This window comes from Perognathus longimembris, chromosome 4 (genome assembly GCF_023159225.1).
Source record: "Perognathus longimembris pacificus isolate PPM17 chromosome 4, ASM2315922v1, whole genome shotgun sequence".
Lineage (NCBI taxonomy): Eukaryota > Metazoa > Chordata > Mammalia > Rodentia > Heteromyidae > Perognathus > Perognathus longimembris.
In genome coordinates this window covers 51,855,405-51,881,530 of record NC_063164.1, presented here as the reverse complement: position 1 = coordinate 51,881,530, position 26,126 = coordinate 51,855,405, and the positions used below count along the sequence as shown (strand labels likewise).

Below are 26,126 nucleotides of genomic sequence, written 5' to 3'. Positions count from 1 at the left end.
AAGCTTTTTTACTGTAAAGAATAAAAGGTTTTGTGACCTTTTCACACATGTTTTATCTAAGCTTTTGTATACTGAAGGAGAATAGGTTTTCTATAGTCCTGTCTGTGTTCATTAATTTCCAATTTCAGTTCTTTATAGAGAATGAAAACTTAACTGCACTTATAAATTTATATGTCTGGAACAATTTTGGGGAAAACTCCTTTATTACGCATAAACATGACTCTAATGAGAATAACATAGACTACATTAAAAACTAATTTCCCCCTAAAAGTATGCCATGTTATTTAAAAAATTCATGTTTTCACAAATAGAAATGTTTCATATTGTATGTAAACTTGAGTTTTTAACTTAAAATTTTTTAGACTGATGAGAAGAAGGAAGCTGTTGCTCCTGTGCAAGAAGAATCAGATCTTGAAAAAAAAAGAAGAGAAGCTGAAGCATTGCTTCAAAGCATGGGGCTGACGCCAGAGTCCCCCATTGGTAAGGATAAGAGTATATCCATTTATGATAGATAGGCATATATTCTGTTCAACTCAGATATAGCTGAGGTGAGTGAATTGATAGATTTTTCTATATTTCTTTGTGTCTCAAGAATCATTTATTTGGAATTGTCTTTGCAGATGTTTAAAATAGTTGCATGATTAAGTATATTTCCTAACATGTATCAACCATCAGCTACTTTTCTTACTAAATCAGTACTTTATTTTAACAAATATTTATTGAGCAAGTTTTCATGCTGTGTTAAGCGCAAAGATAAATATATTTTCTGATCTTAGTTGTATATACCTTTCTGTGGGGTAAAGAGAGCTATAACATATCAAAGTCCTATTACCAGGTCTCAAGAGTGACAGTAGAAGGAGAAACATTTAAAGTGTTCTACTGTCAGCACTAATAATGAAGATTATATTCTTTTTGTGAGTCATTTACTTCAATAGCTGTACTAGACCAAGTAGCTGAAATACAAGAGATAGTAAAGAGTCTAGTTACATATCAGAAAGCATTTAATACTTATTTAAATAGATGAGATTGGTATTGGATGCAGTTAATGTAGTATGTATTTTGATTTAACACAACCATTGTCTTTTAGGGATATAAAATTTCAGGGTTGGTTGTACCTACATTATCTCTGCAATCTTATCTGAGTATATTGGAAACCGTGTATACTGGTATTAGAAGTAGGAAATTGAAAGGGAATTCCAAAATTGAGAGACACAGGGTAAAAAAAGACAAACAACTACAAAAGCAATACTTGCAAAACTGTTTGGTGTAAGTGAACTGAACACCTCAGGGGGGGAAAGGGAAAGGGGGAGGAGGTAGGGGGGAATGAGGGACAAGGTAACAAACAGTACAAGAAATGTATCGAATGCCTAACGTATGAAACTGTAACCTCTCTGTACATCAGTTTGATAATAAAAATTTGAAAAAAAATTTCAGGGTTAATTTGTAGGCTAATTCAGTTAGTCCAGGAGACATAGACCAAATATAATAACTACTATATATTTGTTGTGTAGCTACCACATAGCTGTCAGTATTTTAGATATTTCTAAAAGTTATCCAGAGTAAAAACCAGATTATTCTTATGGTCTGTTTTGTTGTTATTTCTTCCCACTTGCATTCCTTTTCCTTGTTGAACTCTGATATACCTAAATTTCTTTTTTTTAATGTGCTAGCACTGGGACTTGAACTCATTGTCCTTGGACCTTTGCTAGCCTTTGCTCAAGGCTAGTGTCCACCACTTGAGTCACAGATCTACTTCAGGCTTTTTGGTGACTAATTAGAGTTAAGAGTCTCTTGGACATTCCTGCCCAGGCTGGCTTCGAACTGTGATCCTCAGTTCGCAGCCTCCTGAGTTGCTAGGATTCCACGTGTTAGCCACTTGTGCCTGACTGCTCATATTTCTTAGTTCATAGCCCATATCCCTTGTTGATTCTTCAAAGATCACTTTTTAGGGATTTGTATGTATATGTTTTGCTTTTTTTCCCCATCTCCAGTTCCATTCTACTTACACTCATGCATACAGCACCCACTCTGGTATTTTTAACATACATAGATTTTTGGATTCAGACTTTCAAATGTTTACATTTCTCAAGGTTTTACATACTATGTATGTATACTTTTGATTTCTGTAAGTGGCATTGTGCCTGTATCTCATTCTGCTTATTCTGTGTTGTAATATACATTCAGTTATTTATTTGTGAGAGATACATAGTATTCCCTTAAGTACCATATTTTTCTTTTGCATCCCCCAGTACTATGCACTAAGGATGCTTTTGTCCCTCAGTTTTACTTTTATAAGTAATACTGTACACAGTATGTTTTTCCTGTTTGAGAACTGTAAGAATCTGGGACCACTGCCCAAGAGTTGACTTGCTGCTGTGTCTTTTTGTATAGGCTTACTGAGATTCTACATACCACTCTCAAGACTGGCTATAGAAGTTTACCTTCTTACTACCAATGCAGGAAAATTAGCATTTTACCACATGTGCATCATTACTGGACATTAACCAGCTTTCTCATTTTTGCCAACTTCATGTGTGTAAACTGATAGATCTAGAATGTCTTAATATACATTTGTCTGATAACAAAGAAGTTTGCCATCTTCACATATATCAATTTAACCATTCAGGTTTTCTTTTCTGGAATTGTAAAATTTATTATTTTTGCCTATTTGGGGGATTATTTATCTTCTATGTATGGACTTCGTATTTTAGGAGAACTCCTTAGTGGTTTTTTTTGTTTTGTTTTGTTTTCTTGCCAGTCCTGGGGCTTGAACTCAGGGCCTGAGCACTGTCCCTGGCTTCTTTTTGCTCAAGGGTAGCACTGTACCTCTTGAGCCACAGTGCCACTTCTGGCTTTTTCTATATATTTGGTGCTGAGGAATAGAACCCAGGGCTTCATGTATATATGAGGCGAGCACTTTACCTCTAGGCCATATTCCCAGCCCTTACTGATAAATTTTTTTTAACCACACCTTCTCCAAATTTATTACCTCTTCTCTGGTTTTAGTTTCCTTTATTGAACAGAATGTTTCATTGGTATGGTCAAATCTACCAATTCACACCGTTTTGTTTTTTTTTTCTTTCGGTATTTTTTCCATTTGTGAGAAAGTATTCTTTCTTGCATTGAGGATGCAAATGTATTCTATAGTACTTTTTCTATTAGTTTTATAGGTTTGCCCTTTACATTTAGACATTTAGGTTATATTTTAGAAACTTATTTTCTAAATCTGTGTAACTTAGGTAATTTTCTCAATACCATTTATTAAGTAGTCTGATACCTGATACTAACTTTGTCCTCCAGTAAGTTACTGATGTATTTATGGATATTTCTGTCTAGATTTTTTTTAATGGTACTGGGTAGGCATTGTCTCAGTGTCTTGTGCTTCCTAGGCAAATACTCTATCATGAGCCACACGCCAGTCTTGTTTTATTTGAGTTTGTTTTTTCCAGACAGAATCTCGCTTTTTTTTTTTTTTGCCAGTCCTGGGCCTTGGACTCAGGGCCTGAGCACTGTCCCTGGCTTCTTTTTGCTCAAGGCTAGCACTCTGCCACTTGGGCCACAGCGCCACCTCTGGCCGTTTCTATATATGTGGTGCTGGGGAATCGAACCCAGGACTTCATGAATACGAGTCAAGTACTCTTGCCACTAGGCCATGTTCCCAGCCCAGAATCTCGCATTTTTTGCCAGGCTGGCCTAGGACTGTGAATCCTCCTACCTACACCTCCTGAAGAGCTTAGATTGCAGGCATGCATGTACCAGCAATCCTACATTGTTGCCATGCTGGCCTCGAACTGTGATTGTCGTTTCTCTACCACCCTAGTAGCCATACTTGTAGGCTTATGTTACCACACTTGGCTATTTGTGGACATTTCTGGACTGCATTTTCACTATGGATCTATTTTTCTAGTTCTACAAATCAACTCATTTTTAATTACTGAGGTTTTGCATTTTGTCATAGTTCCTGATAGAAAAAAATCACTCCTGTTCTTTGTTGCTCTTTTTCAAAATAGCATTACCTTTACATTTTTCTTTACTTCAAGAGCTCTTTGTTAGCTATGCACTCATGACTCACACCTGTTATAATCCTAGCTACCCTGGAGGCTAGGATCTGAGGATCATGGTTCAAAGCCACTCTGGGCAGGAAAGTCTATGAGACTTTTATCTTTAATTAACCATCAAAAAGCTAGAAGTGGAGTTATGGCTCAAGTGGTAGAGTGGTAGTCTTGAGCAAAAAAGAAGAAAAAAAGAAAGAAAGAGAAAGGAAGGAAGGAAAAGAAAGAAAGAAAGAGAAAGAGAAAGAAGCTGAGCGACAACCGGATCATGAGATCAAATTCTAGGACTGACATACACACACAAAAAAATGTTTGTTTCCCATCCAAATCTTACTATATTCTACCATGCATTTAGTTACATGTTTTTATTTTATCTACATCTTTACACACATACTACTTTTTCCCCTTAGTCTAATACATCTTGTTGAAGAATGTAAGCCATTTGTTTTGTTTTGTTTTGTTTGCCAGTGCTGGGGCTTGGTAATCAGGGCCTGAGCACTGTCGCTGGTTCTTTTTGCTCAAGGCTAACACTCTACCACTTGAGCCACAGCGCCCCTTCTGGCTTTTTTTCTGTATGTGGTGCTGAAGAATTGAACCCAGGGCTTCATGTATATGAGGCAAGCACTCTACCACTAGGCCATATTCCCAGCCCAAGCCATTTGTTTTTTACAGTGTCCTATCTCCTGTGTTTATCCATTTTCTCACATTTAGCTTTTATTCCTTTATCCCTTGTATTTCCTTTGAACTAGAAATTTGATTTAAAAACAAAAAACGATTGATTGTCTGAGCATGGTGGTACATGCTTGTGATCATAGCACTAGCTAAGACAGGATTAAAAGCTTGAAGCTAGCCTGAGCTATAGTAGTGAAACCCTGTTTAAAAAAAAAATAAAGCAGAAAGTTAATTTACTTTATACTGAACATCTTTGGCAGGATTTCATTTCATAAGTCATCAGATCATATTGTCTGATTATTGTGCTATTAGTAGTGCTAAGATTCTTTGGTTGTAATTATGATAGACTTCTTCATCACTATGATTAGTAAGCAATATTTGGAGTTGATATTTTGATGCCATATGAATATACTTTTCTCCATCAACTTTTTCACCTAGTACTATTAAAACTCATTGATGATCCTTATCTAAGTCAATTATTAAGAGGTACAAAATTAATTTTGCAATTCTACCATATTTTCCTGTACTTATTGGCTAAAGTTCTTTCATAAGAGGGAGTTTGCCCTCAACCAGGTCTATGTAGTTAGTTACCCTAAATACATTGGCTATTAGAAAAGCAGACTTTTCATTCAACAGAAGTACTAATAGACACAGCTGAAATTTTGCATATACTTTAAATAATTTAGTATTTGTTTTTTAACAAATGTTTAAATATTTATAATATTTAAGTGGTTTTATACACATTTATAAGTGAAATTTGCAACTGTCTTATACTATCCATGTTCATTGGTCATCATGGATATAGTTGTTAAATAAATTGGCAGGTTTTCCTTTTGCTATTTTCTAGAACAATTTATAGAAGCTGTTACTTGTTTCTTAAAAAGTTTGTAGAAATCGACCATACAACTGCCTTTACTATGACTTTTCCCAAAGGACAGAGAACAGGAATTAGTGTTTCCATTTTTGTTGTTATAGTTTACTTAAATTTTTTATTTCTTCTTTTTTCACTCTTCTCCAATACACTGGAAAAACAAAAACAACGAAACAAAGCAAAAAAACGTTAATTCTTTCTCATGTTTTCTGCTAGTCAGGAATTTGGAAGTGGCTTAACTTAGCTAAGTGGTTTTCTAGCTCAATAGTCTTTCACCGTTTTGAAGTTTGAAGGCATATATTAGTTGTATAAAGGGGTTTCATTGTGATATTTCCACACTGCATAATCTAGTTTTTAATGAGTTTCATACCAATATGTAATGTACTTCAATCATAGTCACCCCTTTCTTTTCCCTTCCTGCCTCCTGTTGGTCTCCACAAACAGTTCTGTTTTTGCAATCCTGTAGTTAATGTTTTTAAAGAAAGGATTTATGTGTTTATTAGTTTTTTAAAAAAAATTATTGAGCACAACATTTGTTGAGACAAGAGCCTTGTTCTTTGGGAGCTTATGCTCTTGTAGTAGAGACAGATTACCATGGCACTATGGAGAAAGTGCGGTTAAGAGGGGTCACTTCGGATAGAGTTTAGAAAGAGCTCTGTACAGAATGAGACCAGGAAGATTGAAAGGAGCCAGCCATGTAAATATTAAAAGAAGGAGCATTCCAGGTAGAAGAAATAGTGAGTACAAAGTTTCTGAGGACTAGACTCTAGTTAGGTTAGGCTGCTGTGGTTGTACTGCAGTGAGCAAGAGGGAGGAAAAGGCCAGGTTATGTAAGGCCTCAGATATAATGCAATGGCTTTCATGTTCATAATAGTGTCCTAGGTGAGTTATTAAGTCAAACTGTTATAAAGACTGAAGACTAGCTTATTTAATCATAACTGAAACCAGCTTTTAGTTGTCAGTTATAGCCCTTTTAAGATAATAGTTTTGGGCTGGGGATATGGCCTAATGGCAAGAGTGCTTGCCTCGTATACATGAGGCCCTGGGTTCGATTCCCCAGCACCACATATACAGAAAACGGCCAGAAGTGGCGCTGTGGCTCAAGTGGCAGAGTGCTAGCCTTGAGCAAAAGGAAGCCAGGGACAGTGCTCAGGCCCTGAGTCCAAGGCCCAGGACTGGCCAAAAAAAAAAGATAATAGTTTTATTTTACTTTTTCTTTTTTGTGCTGATACCTGGGGCTTGAACTTGGGTCCAGGGTGCTATCCCTGAGCTTGTTTTTATGCACTGGGCTAATTCTCTACCATTTGAGCTACATCTCTACTTCGGGCTTTTGGTGGAGATAAGATTCTCACAGACTTTGTTACCTGGGCTGGCTTTGAACCTCAGTCCTTAGATCTCAGTTTGTTAAGTAGACTGAGCCACTGGTGCCTGGCTAGCTCTGATTTTTAAGAGTTGACTCTGAGGAGAGTTGACAAAGGTAAAAAGAACACTTAATAAACCATTAGCCAATAGCAAGTTAATTGTATTTTACTGAAGTGAACTAGAAATAAGTGATTTTTATATGATATAACTACTGTAATATTAATACTATGTTTTTATATTTATGAAACACGTATGAGACTAAATTTTAGGAGGACACACCACAGATTATTCTCTTGCTGTTTTTCTTTATGCCACTTTTTGTGTATGAATGGAGAAATATGAGGAATAGAGAATGAAGAAAAATGTTGCTAAGTTTCAAACTATTAGTTTAGTATTGATTTTAAATAAAGTCTTTGAGAAACAATGTAGAAAATTGCTAATTTTTTATATAAAATGTTTTGTGAATCTTAGTTTTTACTGAAAGAGTAGTTACTGAAAGATTTTTAAGTCTTTGTGTATTTGGATTAATTACTAAAGGCATGATAGAGATAATACCTTTATATTATTTTATGAATATGCTAAGTGCAAGTCATAATCCTTAAAACATGCCTAAAGCTCCAGCATTACGTCCAGTGACCAGTTTATAATTTGACCTGAAGAATACAAGAAAGATAAAGAATGTGACTTTCCAGCCCTTTTTAAAAAACAATAACTCACAATAAAAAATCATTTTATATCATGATCCAGGATACTTGGATTTTTTTTACACTATAGAAATGTTCTTGAGTATTTATTAAATATTTTTCAAAATTCTGGAAATAGGAAAATATTCCTGGAGTAATGGAGAGGATTTTTTTTTTTTTTTTTTTTTTTTTGGCCAGTCTTGGGCCTTGGACTCAGGGCCTGAGCACTGTCCCTGGCTTCTTCCCGCTCAAGGCTAGCACTCTGCCACTTGAGCCACAGCGCCGCTTCTGGCCGTTTTCTGTATATGTGGTGCTGGGGAATTGAACCTAGGGCCTCGTGTATCTGAGGCAGGCACTCTTGCCACTAGGCTATATCCCCAGCCCAATGGAGAGGATTTTTAAAAAACGTTTATCTGCTGACTTCTTCATATGAATTTTGCCCCTTTTAATTCTTTACTAAAACAGTTTATTAAGACAGCATTATCTTTACTGTTTGCTGGTAAATTCTTAGTTTTAGGTCATTTGGGTTTTTGTTGTTGTTGATGTTTTGCTTTTTAGGGTTGAGATTCATGAGAATGGAATAGCAGATATTATTCATTAGTCTGTAGTCAGCATATATCAATTAGTAGGGCATAATACATTATTATCTGCTAAGTTTTTAGTCAGGGTATGTGTTGGTCTATTTTGTCACTTTCAACTTTTGAGTTGTTTTTTTGTTTTGTTTTGTTTTGTTGCCAGTCCTGGAGCTTGAACTCAGGGCCTAAGCATTGTCCCTGGCTTCTTTTTGCTCAAGGCTAGTAGCACTCTGCCACTTGAGCCACAGCGCCACTTCTGGCCATTTTCTGTATATGTGGTGCTGGGGAATTGAACCCAGGGCCTCATGTATACGAGGCAAGCTCTCTTGCCACTAGGCCATATCCCCAGCCCCCATTTTGAGTATTTTTAAATCACATTTTTAGATTGAATGTCAGGTCAGCTTTTCAAGCGTAGCTTAATTTTTTGTTGTTGTGGAGTGGGGTAGAAGTCACGGCCTGCGATCCCTGAACTTGTTTTTGCTCAAGACTAGCACTCTATCACTGGAGCCACAGCTCCGCTTTTCAGCTTTTTGGTGATTAATGGGAGATAAAGTCTCGTGGACTTTCCTGCCCTGGTTGGCTTCAAATTGAGACCCTTGCATGTCAGTCATCTGAGTAGTTAGGATTACAGGCAATAGTCATCAACGCCCAGCAAATGTAGCTTAATTTTTACAAATTGTTCTGTGACAGGAATATATGCTCGTTATGGTATTTTAATCCTATAAAAATGTATTTTTATTTTCTTTTTAAAAATTTAATCCTCTGACATCCAGTAACCAGAATATTTAATCTTTAGTATCAGAAGAAAGAATATGGTAAATCAAGACATAAATATTTCCAATAGGTTAATATTTAAAGCAATGTCTTTCATGAGGACAAAAAGTAACACATGAAAAAAATAATTTAAATATTAATGCTTCAGTCTAAGAGCACATGTATCCACAAGGGGGCATAATGGTAATGCCAGATCTTAGAACTTTGTGTTATCAGTGAAGCTCATTCCTTCCATTTCACTACATTCAAGTTCCTGGGCTCTCTGTGTCCTGCTAAAAGCCCCTTCTTGCCAGAGACTTTCCTTCTACTAATAATTGAACTGTGCAAGATCCTTCCTTCTTAAGGCTTCTACCCAGACTTAATGCTGATATTGAATTGAACTTCATTCTCCCTTTTCAGTTTAAAAATATTCTAGTTTTTTTCAAGGATATAAAACTTAAAAAGCGGGGCTGGGGATATAGCCTAGTGGCAAGAGTGCCTGCCTCGGATACAAGAGGCCCTAGGTTCGATTCCCCAGCACCACATATACAGAAAACGGCCAGAAGGGGCGCTGTGGCTCAAGTGGCAGAGTGCTAGCCTTGAGCGGGAAGAAGCCAGGGACAGTGCTCAGGCCCTGAGTCCAAGGCCCAGGACTGGCCAAAAAAAAAAAAAAAAAAAAAAAAAACTTAAAAAGCCAATGTGTTAGCTGGCAGGAAAAGCTTTCTTCATTGGCTTTCTGTCCTAGCAAATTAAAGACTTTCAGCCTTTCAGTATTTCTGTGAAAAGGGAAGGCTTTTTTGTATTTCCTTCTTAAAGTTTACATCACAGTTCTTCCTTGGTTTTCTAAGAGTCATACATTCATTAACACACTCAAATTACTTATGTTCTTTTATTTTGTACTATTTAAAGCCCCCAACCTAGAACCATGGAATAAACATAATCTGATTAAGTCACTGTTCTTATTAAACTAATCATATTCCAGATACTTAGCAAATGCTAGTTATTAATACTTATGTTATTTTCAAAGCTGAATGAACTCATAAGCTGTCCTTTAAAACTAATTCCAGAAGTGAATCTTTTCTTCGATTTTAGAGCCCATGAGTTAAGGCTGTATTCCCTCTTTGAATACATGCTTTCTTTATTGTCAGAGCTTGTTGAATTTAGAAATAGTGGCACTCATTGCCTTATTGAATAATTACTGTATTCTCTTATTTTTTTCAAAATTAATTGGGTTAAAATGTGGGAGTTGCCAAATAATATGTACATTCCCTTTTACTTCCATTAACATTCTTCCTGTTACAATGATAGTAATTAGTAATTTTCTTTTTCTGTATTTGTCATTTTTGTGGTGTACATTAGTTATTATTGCAAGATGAAGTTAGTAGCAAGATAATAGCTAAGAGTTTTAAATGAATCCTTTCTATTAGCACGAAGAATATAGTTTTGGAATAGATTTTTTTTTTTAAATCAAACTGCTTTTTTTTGTTGTTGAATTGGGATTTGAACTTTGGGCTTTGTACTTGCTGGCCAGGTACTTTACCACTTGAGCCACATACACCCTAATTGTTTTTGCTTCCATTAGTTTTCAAATAAGATTTCTTTTCTTTTCTTTTTTCTGCCCAGGCCATTCTGGACTAGGATCTTCCTACTTAGGTTTGGGAATATAGGTGCATACTGCCATATAGGTACAGCTTTTTATTGGCTAAGGTGGTATTTTGTGAACTTCATCCCCAGCTAGCCTCAAAAATCTCCTCAACCCCCTAAGTAGCTAAGATTACAGGCATGAGCCACCATGTCTAGCTTAATTACTAAGGAACTGTGATAATTTGGTAGCATAATGCTCTTAGTTCTTTTTGTTACTGAATTTTTCATTTCAAAACTTGCTGGGTAAAATTATCTATTTATGTGCATATAATTACTATTTAGTTTGTTCCTTTAAAGAATTTTCATCAACATTTTAAAATATGGTCTTAACCAAGTAAGATATTGTTGAACTTACTGAGTGGAATCATTGATAGCTTAAATTGTCAAAAAGAGGAAAAAGATTATTAAATTGGACAGAGACCCTCCTCACAAATAAGTATGATAATAGGATTTTACTATTTTTTTTGTCCAGTCTCTCCAAGTTATACAGTATAATATGTATACTTGAAGAAATTATTTTCTCAAGTGTGAAGTATGTATTTAAAGAATATAACATTTTTTCTTTGAAAATCTTTAATATGAAAGTACTGTAGGGCTGGGGATATAGCCTAGTGGCAAGAGTGCCTGCCTCAGATACACGAGGCCCTAGGTTCGATTCCCCAGCACCACATATACAGAAAACGGCCAGAAGCGGCGCTGTGGCTCAAGTGGCAGAGTGCTAGCCTTGAGCGGGAAGAAGCCAGGGACAGTGCTCAGGCCCTGAGTCCAAGGCCCAGGACTGGCCAAAAAAAAAAAAAAAAAAAAAAAAGAAAGTACTGTAGAACTTCACTATAATGAACATGTATTTATAATAGGTAAGCATCTGTTATTCTTTATTTCTGTATCATTAGGACTTGAACTAGGGGAAAACTCAGTGAATCATGGATAAAAAGATGAGGAAATGTAACCTATGAGAAGTTAGGGGACGGTAATATTCTTTTACTTTTGGGTCATTTTTAGCTACTTAGAATTACACATCTTCTAGTGCAGGGTCAGACACATAAGAAATTATGAAGCTATCTGTAGTTGACATTGATATATTTGATTATAAAATTAGAAACACTGTGTTTGTTTGGTCCTTGAAATTTAAGCAAGAATTAACTCCTATATCTCAGGAGACAAACATTCTAGTGGTGATATTTTTCTTCCTTTAATCACATTGGTTACCAATAGGATATGCTTAGTTTAGAAAACAGAAAAATCAGTTTCGTATCTGTTTAGGATATAATTCATCATAATGTGTGTGTTTTCTTAGATGATAAACCAGTTGTTTTTACTGCAACATGTATACGTATTTAATCCCTTAAGTAGCTTTAAGGGTTCAATGAATGTGACTTTTTCAAGAACGCAGACTTTTATTAAATAAATATTTCTTTAGTTCCATAACTAGGAACTTATCTTCTTTTAAGCAGACTATTAATAGAAGGGCTATCAGCTCAAAATAAAAAATGTTTGTCACTTAATATATAGAACATTAAAAATTATTTTGAAAGATACTTGGGTTGGGGACATTTCTGGTCAAATTTAACCAGAAGATGGCAGTGATGATCCTTTCATACTTGTAATGGTAATGAAAAAAGTTTTCCAAATGTCATAGCATGATATGTGCATGTTCAACTGCTGTTAAATAGTGTTAAAAAGTTAACAGTTTAGGAGAAAGCATTTGCTATTTGTTTTATCTACTATGAAAATGTATTTTTCTATAAGAAGGGATTAAGAATATTTTGGGTGTCTGTATCCTTTGTCTGTACACTTCAGTTTTTTCTGAATACTGGGGTAAGGAAGTTACCATAAGTCTTGCCTTGTTTAATTTGCATGCATCACTTTGTGTTATGCATCATGTCTCAAAGGCATGCTATTTTATGGCCTGTTTGCATTTTTCACCCTAATTGCTGGAAACTAATGAACATTTCAAAGGAGCTATTTCTTTTTCTGTAGTCATTTCTCTAAATTGTACTTTTTTTCATTGTTGGGAGAGGAATAAAATAATTACAAATACTAATTTTTGAAATGTTAGACAAAAAGCAATATTTTAAATATTGGAAAATAAAAATAAATGGTTTAGTAGAGTGGCATTTAAGGTTTTAATTTTGGCAGCAATTTTAACTAATACTTATAATTTCGTAATGTTGAAAGTGAGAAGTTGGAAAGAGGAGAAGGAATGCTTTCCTTTGAAAATTAGTGGCCACATTTGATGATGGGTGAGGTGAAGATGCATCCTTCCATAGTCTTGCCTTTTTTTTTTTTTTAAATGTAAAGCCCAAATGCATTTTGCCAGAGAAATTGCATGTATCTTTAGCATGCATTGTTAACTTTGTCTTTTCCCTTTTCTTTCTACTGTTCCTTTTCATTCATATATTTTCATTTTTTGGTTTGTCATTATTTTTTCCTTTTCTGTTAATTACTTCATGTTAAATTATTTTTGAAACGTCATAAGCTGAGCAACCTCTCCGTGTAGTAACAGCGGATACCTGTCTATTTCACTATCTAGTCCCTCCTCCTATGTCTCCATCCTCCAAATCGGTGAGCACACCAAGTGAAGCTGGGAGCCAAGACTCTGGAGATGGCGCCGTGGGATCTAGGTAATTTTCTCATAATATTTTAATGGTAGAATATACTCGTGTCCAAAACTGTCACTGCTTTATGGAGATTTTAAATAGCTGTACTGATGTAGTCGTCTCACATTTTAATATCTAAATGGCATAGAAATTATCTGTTGTAAATTAGAGGAATTTTTAAAAATAATATTTTAATTGTCATACTTTAGGGATAGTTAAGTGATTTCATGATAATTATTTTACAAATAGAGATTTTAATGCATTTATATTTTTTCTGTTTAAGCAAATGTGATATTGGTTATTATGTGAATGCTTTGGTTATAGTACAAAACATTTTGTTGAGTTTAATTTTTCATTCAATAATTGCAAAATATAGACAGTTCACTTAAACAGTCCTATTCTGTCCCATTAAGCAATCAATTCTGCTAATTAAGATATAAAATATCAAGAATAAGGAGTAATTTCAAAGAAAAATTTAAAAGTACTTTACTTGAGTTTTGCTGAACTTTGTATCTTCCTGGTGAAACTATATTTCATGTTTGTTTTGGGATTCTGCAAACATATTTAGACTTACTTTTCAAAAGTTTAGTAAGATTTCACTTTTCTTCCAAAGATCATATTTGGAAAAGTATTAGTACCTATTCCTCTTTGTCATGTAAACATAAAAGCGCGCGCACACACACACAAATACTAACTATATTTAACAGTGCATTTTTTTTTACTTCTTATGACAGTTAAATGAGAATAAATACAGCTAGTTAAAATACACAGCTGATTTATAATTCTTATTTTGGATCAGGAAGTTATCCTCCTCTAAAAAATCTCTTTTAAGATTAAGCACTTCTGATTAAAGATATGAACAAGTAATGAGTATCTAAAAGAGAAAGCATGAACAAATGCAAGATGGTTGGATGAACCATACAATCAAAATTTGTAATCATTTTTAAAGCAAATAGGTTTTTATTAGCAATAGAAAGAAACATGAAGCTTGCCAATTTGAATTTAAGATATACTGTGCAAAATGGCAAATCTTACTTTCATTTGAGAAAAATTAAAACTTTTTATTTAGAAATTTATTGGGTATTTTATTTAGAAATGTATTGGGTTACCTTATAAGGTAGTAACATAATATAATAATAGAATATATAACGTAACATATTATGAAGACTAGTTAATTCATTTTTCAGGTTAAAATTATTTGTTTCATAGCTCTGTGTTTTTATACCAATTATACTAGTATTCCTTTAAATATCTAATAAACTAATGATGTTTTCTTTTTTGCCCATCCTGGGGCTTGGAGTTAGGGCCTGAGCACTGTCCCTGGCTTCTTTTTTTTGTTTGTTTTGGTCAAGGCTAGCACTGTACCACTTGAGCCACAGCTCCACTTCTGGCTTTTTCTGTATATGTGGTGCTGAGGAACTGAACCCAGGGTTTCATGTATACGAGGCGAGCACTTTTACCACTAGGCTGTATTCCCAGCCCCACTAATGATGGTTTCAAGTGAAGGCTTTTTTGGTTTCTTCACAACAAATGAGAGTTTGTTATAGTCATTTCCCAAGATTAAAAATGACTGTATTTATTAATTTTCCTTTATTACACATTATCTTTATGTAGATACTCTGTGTACTTTATGAACTACTTGTTCTTGATTTTAATACAGAAATTATTTTAATGCAGTGTTAAGTTTACTTTCAAAAGTTTAGCATCTTATTAAGTAATATTAATTAGAAATTAATCCTTCTGAGTTTCATGGACAACCTCTAGAGGCTATTAGAGACCTTTTAGCATATTGTAAATTGGACAGGAGAAATATTGGTAAGAAAATTCTTGTTCATTTATAGAATAAATTGCCAGCTGTGTGTTAAATACTATAGATTACCACAGAAAATATAGATTACCACTGCTTTCAAAGAGTGTGCAGACCAGTGCTTATATCCGTCATGTAGAGAAAAAAAAAATCAACAAAACACTAGAGCTCTTGTGAACGGTGGTCAGCAGAACATTCTTTGGAGACCATTTAGATAGTCTTCATTTCATTGAAAAGCTCTAACTTGGGTTTGATGTATAGATATTTTATGATAGATTGTAAAACAAGAAATAAGCTTTATGTCTTTAGAGGAATTCTTATTAGAGAAAGACTATAAAATTAGTTTTCTCTAAATGTAGCAGGAAAGAAAATAATCTCCTTATGAATGGTGACTTTACATCTTTCAGTCTTTGTATTGTCATCTTTGAGTGCACTGTCTCTTTGAAATATTAATTTTCAATGACTGCTTTTATATATACATAATAACAAAACATCTTCATAGTACCTAATGGAGAAATAATTGATGTTGTAGATGGTGATGTTGATAGGGAAATAATGCATTTCTAAAAACATGGCATTTAAATGCTCAGGTGTTTAATTAATACTCAGGTCTAGGAATGAACCAGAATGAACTCAGATTGAGCAAGAATGATGTATGCACTTGTACTTTCAGCTCCATTCATAGGCCAAGATGGCCTAAGATTAGTACATAAAAAGAATAGGAAAACGTAGATTTGACATTACAAAATATACTATCTTAATCTGTTTTAACCACTGTTTCTAAATGCCAAAATTCTCTTGGGGCTGATGACACTCTATGCATAAATATAAAAGGCCAGTAAGAAGAGGTATTTCGCTTAACTTTGCAGATTAGGAGACTACATTTCATTTAAGTTTCTAATTCACTTTCTTAATCACTTCTGTTAGCTCTGAAATTTAGATTGTACTTATTCCTTTGAATAATCCATGATTCTTCCTTTTTTCCATCTTTGATCAATTTATTTCTATAGTTTTTGGATTATATTTGAATAATACATTAGATGTCTGACGATACCTTTAATACCTCTAACCATGTATGTTGCATAATGTGTTTTAGTGCTGGCTATATTCTGAAGTAAAGTTTTACTTGATTTTAGGCTAATATGACATCCTGTGAAAGGAGCTTTATGTTACTGATAAAAACTAGAGTTCCTCCCAGGCAATGATAGTTCAGACCTATAATCGAAGCCATCCCAGGCAGGAAAGCCTGTGAGATTCTTATCTCCAGTTAACCACCAAAAAAGCCAGAAGTGGAGCTAGCTGTGGTTCAAGTGGTAGAATGCTAGCTTTGAGCAAAAAAAGCTCAGGAACACTACCCAGGCCCCAATACCAAAGCACAAACAATCCCAAAACAAAACAAAACACTAGAGCTCTTGTTTAATGTAACAGGCTGTTAGTAGAACATTCTTTTCAGACTATCTCATAAAACTGCTTTTAGATTAACAAAGCTTAGTTTTTGCTGCTTATTGCTTAGTACAAAGCAGGTCTTCACTGTGGCCTCTTTTTATTGCATGCATACCACTGTGTTTAAATTCCAAGATCTTTCCTTATATTTTCACAATGGAGGATTTCTTTTTTATTTCATCTAATTTTTAATTGATATATTGTATAGGCCAGTAAAGTAGAGCAATAATCTACTGTATTAAAATATTGTAGCAACTAAAACTGTGCATTCTAACTTACATAAGAAACAAATATATTTAACAATAATGATAGTACTAAAATACCTTGTTATACTAACTTTTGAAGTAGGAACTATGAGCATTATACAGTATTGCTAGCCTGCAAGGATGCCAGTATGATAAAGTACCTTTTGTCTTGGTTATGACTAAATTTAGCCTTAAGTCAATAAGATACCATATAAGATATTTACCAATTATGTAATGTTAAATCATTACAGAATGTTTATTTAAAACTGATAAACTCCAAAAGTTAGGTAAATCATTGAACATATAATATTTTTCCTAGGAAAATTTTATTTTTCTTTCTAGAGGCAGAAATCTTTAATTGTTTTCTAATGCAGATGACATGTAAGCCCAAGGCAGTGCTTAACCCATAAATTACAGCAGGGTCACATTTTGGAAACTTTAGCTACTTTGTATCCCAGTGGGATAGTATTTGGTTTTCCTACCAAAAGGCTTATGTGGTGACTCATTTCCTTAACCAATGTGACAATTTCCTGCACACATTTGATGTTTTGGGCAAGATTAAAATATGTTTAGTAAGATGTTTTTTCCAGTTGGGAATCTTAAACTTTATTTTATAGCCTAACTTCTTGTTCATAAATAATGTGTTGTTTTAGTTGTCAGCTTATCTGTTCTTGTCCATTATTATTTAATGTCAGTTTCCCATAATGTTTAAGTACTTTTAACTAATCTAGGTATATACCTGCATCTTTAAACACATTATGCCTATTGCATGCTCTAGAGCATTAAGTGATACTTTGTAATGTGGATTTTTTTTTTAAAGAAACTAACCTGAATGTGTATTTTAAAAATTGTGAACAGTACTTTAGCTTCAGCTATTCACAGAATGTATTTGCTTGACTAACTTATGGCCTTTTCTACTAATGCTTCATGGTTGTCCTACAACTATTTAGGACGCTGCATTGGGATACAGATCCATCAGTTCTTCAGCTTCACTCAGATTCCGATTTGGGGTATTGAATAGCTTTATTACCTTCCCTCTTTCATAATTAATTTGATTCTTTGTGAAACTGTCCTAATTTTTACTTTGCCTAAGTTTCTAATGTTATAGCATATCATTAGGACAAGAGTTAAACTGTATGTGACATCTCATTTATCCTATGTCATTTAAGGAAGAAATATTCTATAAGTATAGTCTACCAATTTAAATGTCCAAATTCTTATTATTCGTATATTTTTATTTAAAATTTTCTAAAATGTACTAAAAACTCACCCTACTTTTTCTAATAAATATTCTACATGTAACTGAACTTTTTAGAATAACGTGATATAAAAATTATTTTTCTTTATTAAAATTCAATGATTTGTCTAAAGTTATAAGAGGATATATGTCTGGTCTCTACACTGGTAGCCCCACATTGCTTATGTCCTCACTCCTTTTTCCTCCCTTCTTCCTTCTTTTTTCTTTTTTGTCTCCCTCCCTCTCTCCCTGACCCATTTATTCTAGGCTCCAATGCAAATTCTAAATGTTTGCTGCTGTCTTTGTACCTGACTCAAATAGCTTTTTTCCCCTGGTAATTTACAGTTCTGAAATGTGTGACCATAATTTGAAAATTATAACTACAGGCAGAGTAAATAAGCCTTGAGGCATATAAGAAAAATATGTGTGCTTCTTATTTATTAACCAGAAGACCTCTCTATTGGCTATCAAAGCCTTCTCCCTCTTCTTCCTATTGCTTCTTTATTTTCAATAAAAGTGGCTGTTGGATAAGTGAGGTATTATTACCTTCTCAACCTTTTTCTCATACAAAATATTAGAACATGTTATTCTAATATTGTGGGGTTTTGACTTTTAGATTCTATATGCATTCAAGTTAGTAACTTATTCCAAATACTATTAGCTTGAGCATTTTTTCCAGGTATGTTTTTTTGTCGTTGTTGTTTGGTTTTGGTTTTTTTTGCCAGTCCTGGGGCTTGAACTCAGAGCCTGAGCACTGTCCCTGGCTTTTTTTTGCTCAAGGCTAGCACTCTGCCACTTGAGCCACAGCACCACTTCTGGCTTTTTCTATATATGTGGTGCTGAGGAATCGAACCCAGGGCTTCATGTATACAAGACAAGCACTTTACCACTAGGCCATATTCCCAACCCCCCAGATATGTTTTAAAAGGTTTACTTTTTTAATTTGGTTTGCCATCAAACTATGAAATTCAGAAAAAGAAGATTCAAACTTTATTTCTTTAAACCCCTTAGAGCAGATTAATATTTAAATATGTTAATTTTATGACACTTTTTAAATAAGATTTAAATTTGTAAGATTTTAGTTAAGTAAAAGTTAGGTGAAATTACATTACTAGTGACAAATGAATGTTAGGTATCTTGCTTGATATTTGGAAAACTATAGTACAGTTTATTAGATATCTTTTAAAATAGATAACTAGTGAACTTCTCAGTTTGGAATTGTACTTTAGTTTTAATTTAAACATCCAATATACAATCACCAAGTAAAAATTTCTCCCCAAAGAAATTACTTTGTTTGTATTTTAATTATATTCAAAAGACCAGTTACTTTCATTTAGGTATAGGCTATATGGCTAATTAAGGACAATATTGATCATCTAGAGAATAGAAATTAAAAACTTATAAGTGCTTTATTTTAAAATCCAGATTGAAAGGGCAATTTTTAATTTTTGATAAATATAAAAAGAGAAAAATAAAGACTTTCAACAGAAATCTATTTTCACTCTTTAAGTCAAATCTAATGATTAATGGAACTACACATGGTCTGAGTAAGATCCCTGTAACTGACTCTTCAAAAAAGTCTCCAATCATCCTGGGTAATTCTTAAAATCTCAGCCTTACAACCAACCTAGTCAACAATTCATTTGAAAATTCCTACCCTCTTACTCTGTTATCCTCTATACGTTTGTTCTACAAACTGAAATTATTTGCCTTTTGAAAGTAAAAAAGTAAACACTCTAAATGATTCAGAAACAGGATTTTTTTTTTGCTACCTTATAATTCTTTGGTTAAAATAAAGCCAATCATTTGTTCATTTATAATGTATTGACTAAAACAGCAGTATAAGTTACAATATGGGTACACATGGATGTTTAATCATTAATTTTTAAAAAAAATAGTATGGTTTGATGTAGTTAAAATGTATCATGTATTGTATTTAAAATTTTGCATTTACTTAATTTAGACGAGGACCTATTAAACTTGGAATGGCCAAAATTACTCAAGTTGACTTTCCTCCTCGAGAACTTGTCACATATACGAAGGAAACTCAGACTCCCGTTATGGCTCAACCCAAAGAAGGTGAGTATCTGCCCTTATGATTGTCATTGAGAATCTAGTATTAATAAGTAGATGCTTGGGCAATTCTTTTTTTTCTCTTTTCTTTTACTTTTGGTGTGTTTTCTTTATGAAACTAATGAAGCTTCATGCCTTTTGTCTTTATGTATCTTTGTTTTCTTTAGAGTTTTTAACTTTTTCTTTCAGAAGTTAATAGCATATTCTATATGGTTTTTAAATGTAAATTAAGTTCTTTTGGGTTACATTTTATCACTGGTATGGATTTCTTTTAGAAACAGAAATGCTTGTTATTCTTGTTATTGGGCATCCCCAAAAGAAATGGTTTACCAAAGGAAGTCACATAAATTACATTTATAGAACATATTGTATTCTAATATCCTGTCATCCTTTTCCAAACTAATGAGTAAATATAGACCTAAACTTGCACTGAGGCTTGAATTCAGGACTTTGAGCTTTTGTTGGACCCTTTTGCTCATAGCTGGTAGCTCATAGCTACCACCTGAGCCATACCTCTACTTCCAGCTTTTTACTAGTTAATTGGAGATAAAATTCTCTCACATTTGTCCACTGCCTGCCTCTGAACCAGTAACCTAGATCTCAGTTCCTGAGTAGCTAGGATTACCTGCATGAGACACCACTGGTACCCAGCTTTAGACCTAATGCTCATTCTGGAGCTGGTCCTGGAGTTTGAACTCAGAGCCTAGGCACTGTTTCTGAGCCACAGCTCTACTTTTGGTTTTTTGGTATTTTGTTGGAGATTAAAGTCTCAAGGATTTTTCTGCCCAGGCTGGCTTCAAACCATGATCCTCAGATCTCAGCCTCCTGAGTAGCTAGAGTTACAGGCATGAACCACTGGTGCCCAAGAGTTAATTTATTTATTTGTTTGTTTATTTATTTATTTGGCCAGTCCTGGGCCTTGGACTCAGGGCTTGAGCACTGTCCCTGGCTTCTTCCCGCTCAAGGCTAGCACTCTGCCACTTGAGCCACAGCACCACTTCTGGCCGTTTTCTATATACGTGGTGCTGGGGAATTGAACCCAGGGCTTTATGTATACGAGGCAAGCACTCTTGCCACTAGGCCATATCCCCAGCTCCCAAGAGTTTATTTTTTTAAGTATTTTTTTCTAATTATTGAAGTACTATCTATATAGAGAGAATTTAGAAAGTACAGAACGGCTGTGAGAGCCAGTGTGATACCACTGTGCATTACCAACTTTTTAAAAAATCTTTTGTTGGTGGTGGGGCTTGAACTTGGCCTGGGTACTGTCCCTGAGCTTTTCAGCTCAAAGCTCAGTGCTCTACCACTTTGAGACACTGCCACTTCCAGTTTTCTGGTAGTTAATTGAATGAACCACCAGCACCCCGCACATTACCCATTTTTACATTGGGTTTCCAATGAATATTTTTCTTCTGAAATTCTATATCTGTGTACCTTCAGATGCAACTTTGTTTCAAATACTGCTTGAAATGTGTATTTTTGGAGTAAAACTAGGGTTTTAACCTAGGTCCTTATACTGGCTAGGCAGGTCCTCCACCACACAATCTGCACCCTCCTTTTTGTTTTAATTATTTTATAAATAGATTCTTGCATTTATGCATGGACTGGCCTGCCTGGACTGCGTTCCTCCTGTTTACACTTACCAGGCTTTTATTGGTTTAGATGGAGTCTCTTCTAACTTTTGCCCAGGCTGACCTTAAACCCCAATCCTCTAAATCTGCACTTCATGAATAGCTGGGGTTACAGGTATAAGCCACCATACCTGACCTGAAATTTGTAATTTTTTACTTTGAAATGCTTGTAAATTTGAAACTGTGGACATGTATTCCTGAATTAATTTGAATGTATAATTGCATAACATCAACTGTATTTTTAAAATATTTTTTCCAAATATTTTTATTTTAAAAGTTATTTTTTTTAAATAAAAAGATCATAATTTGCAGGCTGGGAATATGGCCTAGTGGTAAAGTGCTCGCCTTGTATACATGAAGCCCTGGGTTCAATTCCTCAACACCACATATATAGAAAAAGCCAGAAGTGGCGCTGTGGCTCAAGTGGCAGAGTGCTATCCTTGAGCAAAAAGAAACCAGGGACAGTGCTCAGGCCCCAGGACTGGCAACAAAAAAACAAACAAACAAAACAATCATAATTTGCTAGATAAGCTGATAAGATAAAACTATGATCTTTTAGTTCAGAATTATTCAGGACAAAGCTTTTCATAGCATTATACTTCAGCCTCTTTGCCAGAATTTCCATGAGCATAGAGACTGTACCTTGCTGTGATGATGCCTGACCTGAACAATGTCTGGCATTTAGTAAGTACTGAGTAAATATTTGGTGAGGGAATTAATTGTTATGTAATTTTGTCTGCTTGCAATGTTTATTTCATATTTTTACTCTGTAAGCAACTACTGAAAAAATTGAGTTTGAGTGTTTGAGTGTTAACGCTATTGTAGGAAATTTGGATAAACAATGTGATGAGTCCAGCACTTGGTTTTCATAGGAATATATCTTGAGCATATTTGCTTTTAGGTCCAGAAATGAAACCATCGTAGGTTCTCCTTTCTAGCCTTTTGGTGTCCATGTTCATATCACTTGGTAAATATCAACATGTGCTTTTTTTTTTCAACTTTCTATCCCTTTGAAAGCATGAACCAAATTGAACCTGATAGCATGTATTAAGTGGAGCTTTTCATTTGCAACAGTTCTCCTTAAATTGGTCACTGAAAATTACAATGGTGAAGAGGGCTCACTAGGTATCAGACTTTGTGTGAAAGCACTATATCTCAAATCTTCTTTCCAAAACTTTGAAAGTTAGATATTGGTTCTTATTCACACATGAAAAAGCTGAAAGAAATAGTTTATCAATGGACACATAGCTCTCAGACATGATACTAAACCAAGCCGCTGATTCTAAGGTATACTTTCTCTCTCATGCTTCCATCAGGCAGCAACTCCTGTGCCTTTATGATGGTAACCTACAGAAAGTAGTTTAAGTCCCACACAAACTTCCACAGATGGATAGTGAATCAAGTTATATGAAACAAGATCTTCCCTTGTTTTTATATATTTTGTTTTCCAAAAATGTTGGCCATAACACACTAAATTTATTGCATCAGACCTGTAGTTTAAAAAACACCTCATAAAGAGTGGGGCACTGGTGGTCTTGCCTGTAATTCTAGCTACTTAGGAATCCTAGGCAACGAACTGAGGATCGCAGTTAAAAGCCTACCTGGACAAGAAAGTCCATCAGACTCTTATCTCTGATTTACCACCCAAAACCAGAAGGATAGCACTCAAGCCCTGAGTTCAAGCCCCTCCGAATATGAGCACAAGAGAAAGATGAAAAGGAAGAGAGAAGGGAAAGAGAAAAAAGGCATCTTATACTATTGTTATTTTTTTGGTCTATCTATCAAAGTAAGTGTCATTTTTAGTGATAGTTTCAGGGTAATGAATAACTATTGGTTTTCCTAGAGACTAAATTTAGATGTTAATTTTGGAAATGTTAGTGTTTATTTACAATCAAACAGGTTTTCATTGATTCTACAAGTTTATTGGGTATCTGTGTTCCATATATGAAGGCACTAGGTTATTTTTTCTTTGGTTCTGTGGCCTTTTCGATTACAGGTTGAGGCAACTAAGTAAAGGAGAATAAGAATTATATCTTGAAACCATGATATATTTTCCTTTCTCTATCATTTTAATTTATTTAATATTTGAGCCTTTTACATTATATTTTTTACCCCAAGTTGTTGTAGTTGTAGAGAAGAAAGGAAAAAAGACCTCTTGGAAATTAAGAATTTGTATTATGAACATTTTGTGCTTAACTGAAATTTTCTTTCCCATTGCCTGAGTAAAGTGTTCTCACAATCTGGCTGATTGACATTTAAGAATTACATAGCAGAACTGGGAGTATGGTTGGTTCAGTGGTAGACCGCTTGCTCAGCATGCACAAGGTCCTGAGTTCAATCCCTAGACCTTCAAAAGATAAATAAGTTAAACTTTAAATTAATGTGAAAATGAAAATTTCACCATGAGAAAAATATGGGAGAATTCACTTCTACAGTGTAATTGACAGTAAATTTAGATTGGTAGTATAATCAGTATAGAAGTAAAGTGGATACCAAATTGAAAGTAAAAGTTGATCTCTAACTTTTATCTTACTTTTTTAATGGCTGACCTATTCTTTTAAAAAATACTTTCAGTGCCTTTTTTCTTTTTTTCCCCCCATTTGAAGCAGTCAAGTTTACTTTGTAACTTGGTAGTTCTGTTTCTGAACTGAGGTGCTTTGCTGTATTAAAGCACCTACTGTGAATGAAATTGACTGGGACCATGTGACCACACTCAATTTCCTTCTCCACAGGTAAACAGCTTCTGGCAAGAGTGGTACCCACAGATATATTCCTGGTAGTTAGTTTATTCTCTTCCCTTTTAGAAGTTTTAGCTCTTTTGAAAAACGACAATTTTTTCTTATCCACCTCTTCATCATAGATTTTTATTGTTGGTACGTTTTTGAGAAAATAAGAAGAATTTTTAAAGGAAGAAAAATATGTATGTTATTTAATAAGCTAGTTTACATCTTTGGAAACTGAAGCCCTTGGGAAGTTAATTGATTAACCGAAGTCCACAGTGGGAAAAATGGCAGGAGCTAAAGTAGAACCTAACGTTTGATTTCTACTAGAAATTTCTACATGCCATTTTCCTTATTCTATTCTATATTCTTATATGTAAGGAAGTTTGTAATTTGTTGTTTTTCTGGGTTAGTGGCTAGTTTTTCCTCAATACTTGTTGATTACCCCACACACACACCCATTTTTTTTGTTCTTTTTTTGGTGGTACTGGGAATTTAAAGTCTTGGGCTGATAAGGCAGACATTCTACCATTTTAGCCACACTTCTAGCCCATAGCATTTATAATGCATGGATTATTATGTGGAAATTTAAATCTTTTTATATGATCTTTTAAATCTTTTATATGATCTGAACATCCGGACTCTATACTTCTGAAGTAGACTAAATTTGTCACCTTATGCTTAGTACCTTTTTTTTTCAGTGCTACTAGGGTTTGAACTTAAGGCTCCTTGCTAGGCACATGCTTTACCACTAGAGTCACACCCCATCCCCATAAAAGGCATTTTTTAAAATTCTGGAATAACCAGGTGCCAGTGGCTCATTCCTATAATCCTAGCTACTTGGGAAGGAAGGCTAGGTACTAGAGAATCAAAGGTGGAAGCCAGCCTGAGCAGAAGCATCTCAAGAGTCTACCTCCAGAATAACCAGTATATAACCAGAATGGAGGCATGGCTCAAGTGGTGGACTGTCAGTCAAGCAAGCTTGCAAGCTCAAAGCCCTGAGTTCAAAGCCTTGTGCCAGCCAAAACAAAACAAAAACCTGAAATAAAGAATGTATTTAACTATGACTGAAGACTGTAATATTAGATATTCTTTGATCAGAACACCTAATACTATATGGCCTTAGAAGAATGTAGTATTTAATTGAGATTATAAATAGTGGAATGCTCCAATAATGCCATTATCTCCTAAATAAAATCCAATTTTTATATTAAAAATGTTGAGTCAAATTCCATGTTAAATAGCATACAATATTTTAAAAAATTGTTATTAAGTAGTTCTATAAAAAAGTTACAATCCCTTAAGTCCAGTTACTATTTATTGTCCCATAATTAGTATATCTAATATTCAGAATACTTTCTGATTAAAAAGTCAGCTATGTGTTTTCTCTTGTTGCAAATACAAATTGTTAAGCTAATATGAGACCTTACATCTTACTCTAAGTATTTAAAAAAATAGATTCCATACATAGAGTGATGGAACATTGTCCCAGTGAAGTTTCTCTTAAATACACATTTGATTTTAAGATATAAGAAGATGAAATTATGGGTGAATTGATTGAAAGGGAGTGATTTCAAATTATGTTGATCTAGAAAAGGATTCTTTTGAAAATATTAAAGGAAAGTCATCCGTGTGTCAACCTATATTTTTAAACATACTGCTTTTTAAAACTGTTATAATATTTAAAAATAAAGAATAAGATTTATTCTTACGTATATCCTAAGTGTAATGTAACCTATGTATGAGACTATCTGTTCCTTC

The 26,126-nt window shown here is 34.3% G+C and overlaps 1 protein-coding gene across 4 annotated transcripts in view; it reads left to right on the top strand.

Moving 5' to 3' along the window:
• Dync1i2 (dynein cytoplasmic 1 intermediate chain 2) overlaps positions 1-26,126 on the top strand; it is a 53,351-nt gene that overhangs the window by 5,669 nt on the left and 21,556 nt on the right. For 2 of the 4 annotated variants that reach the window (XM_048345251.1, XM_048345250.1), the window contains exons 3-6: positions 363-480; positions 13,143-13,233; positions 17,655-17,714; positions 19,905-20,020. In XM_048345251.1, coding sequence (XP_048201208.1) covers positions 363-480; positions 13,143-13,233; positions 17,655-17,714; positions 19,905-20,020 — 385 coding nt within the window. The remainder of the gene's footprint in view (positions 1-362; positions 481-13,142; positions 13,234-17,654; positions 17,715-19,904; positions 20,021-26,126) is intronic. The other 2 variants (XM_048345253.1, XM_048345252.1) reach the window with 1 other exon arrangement.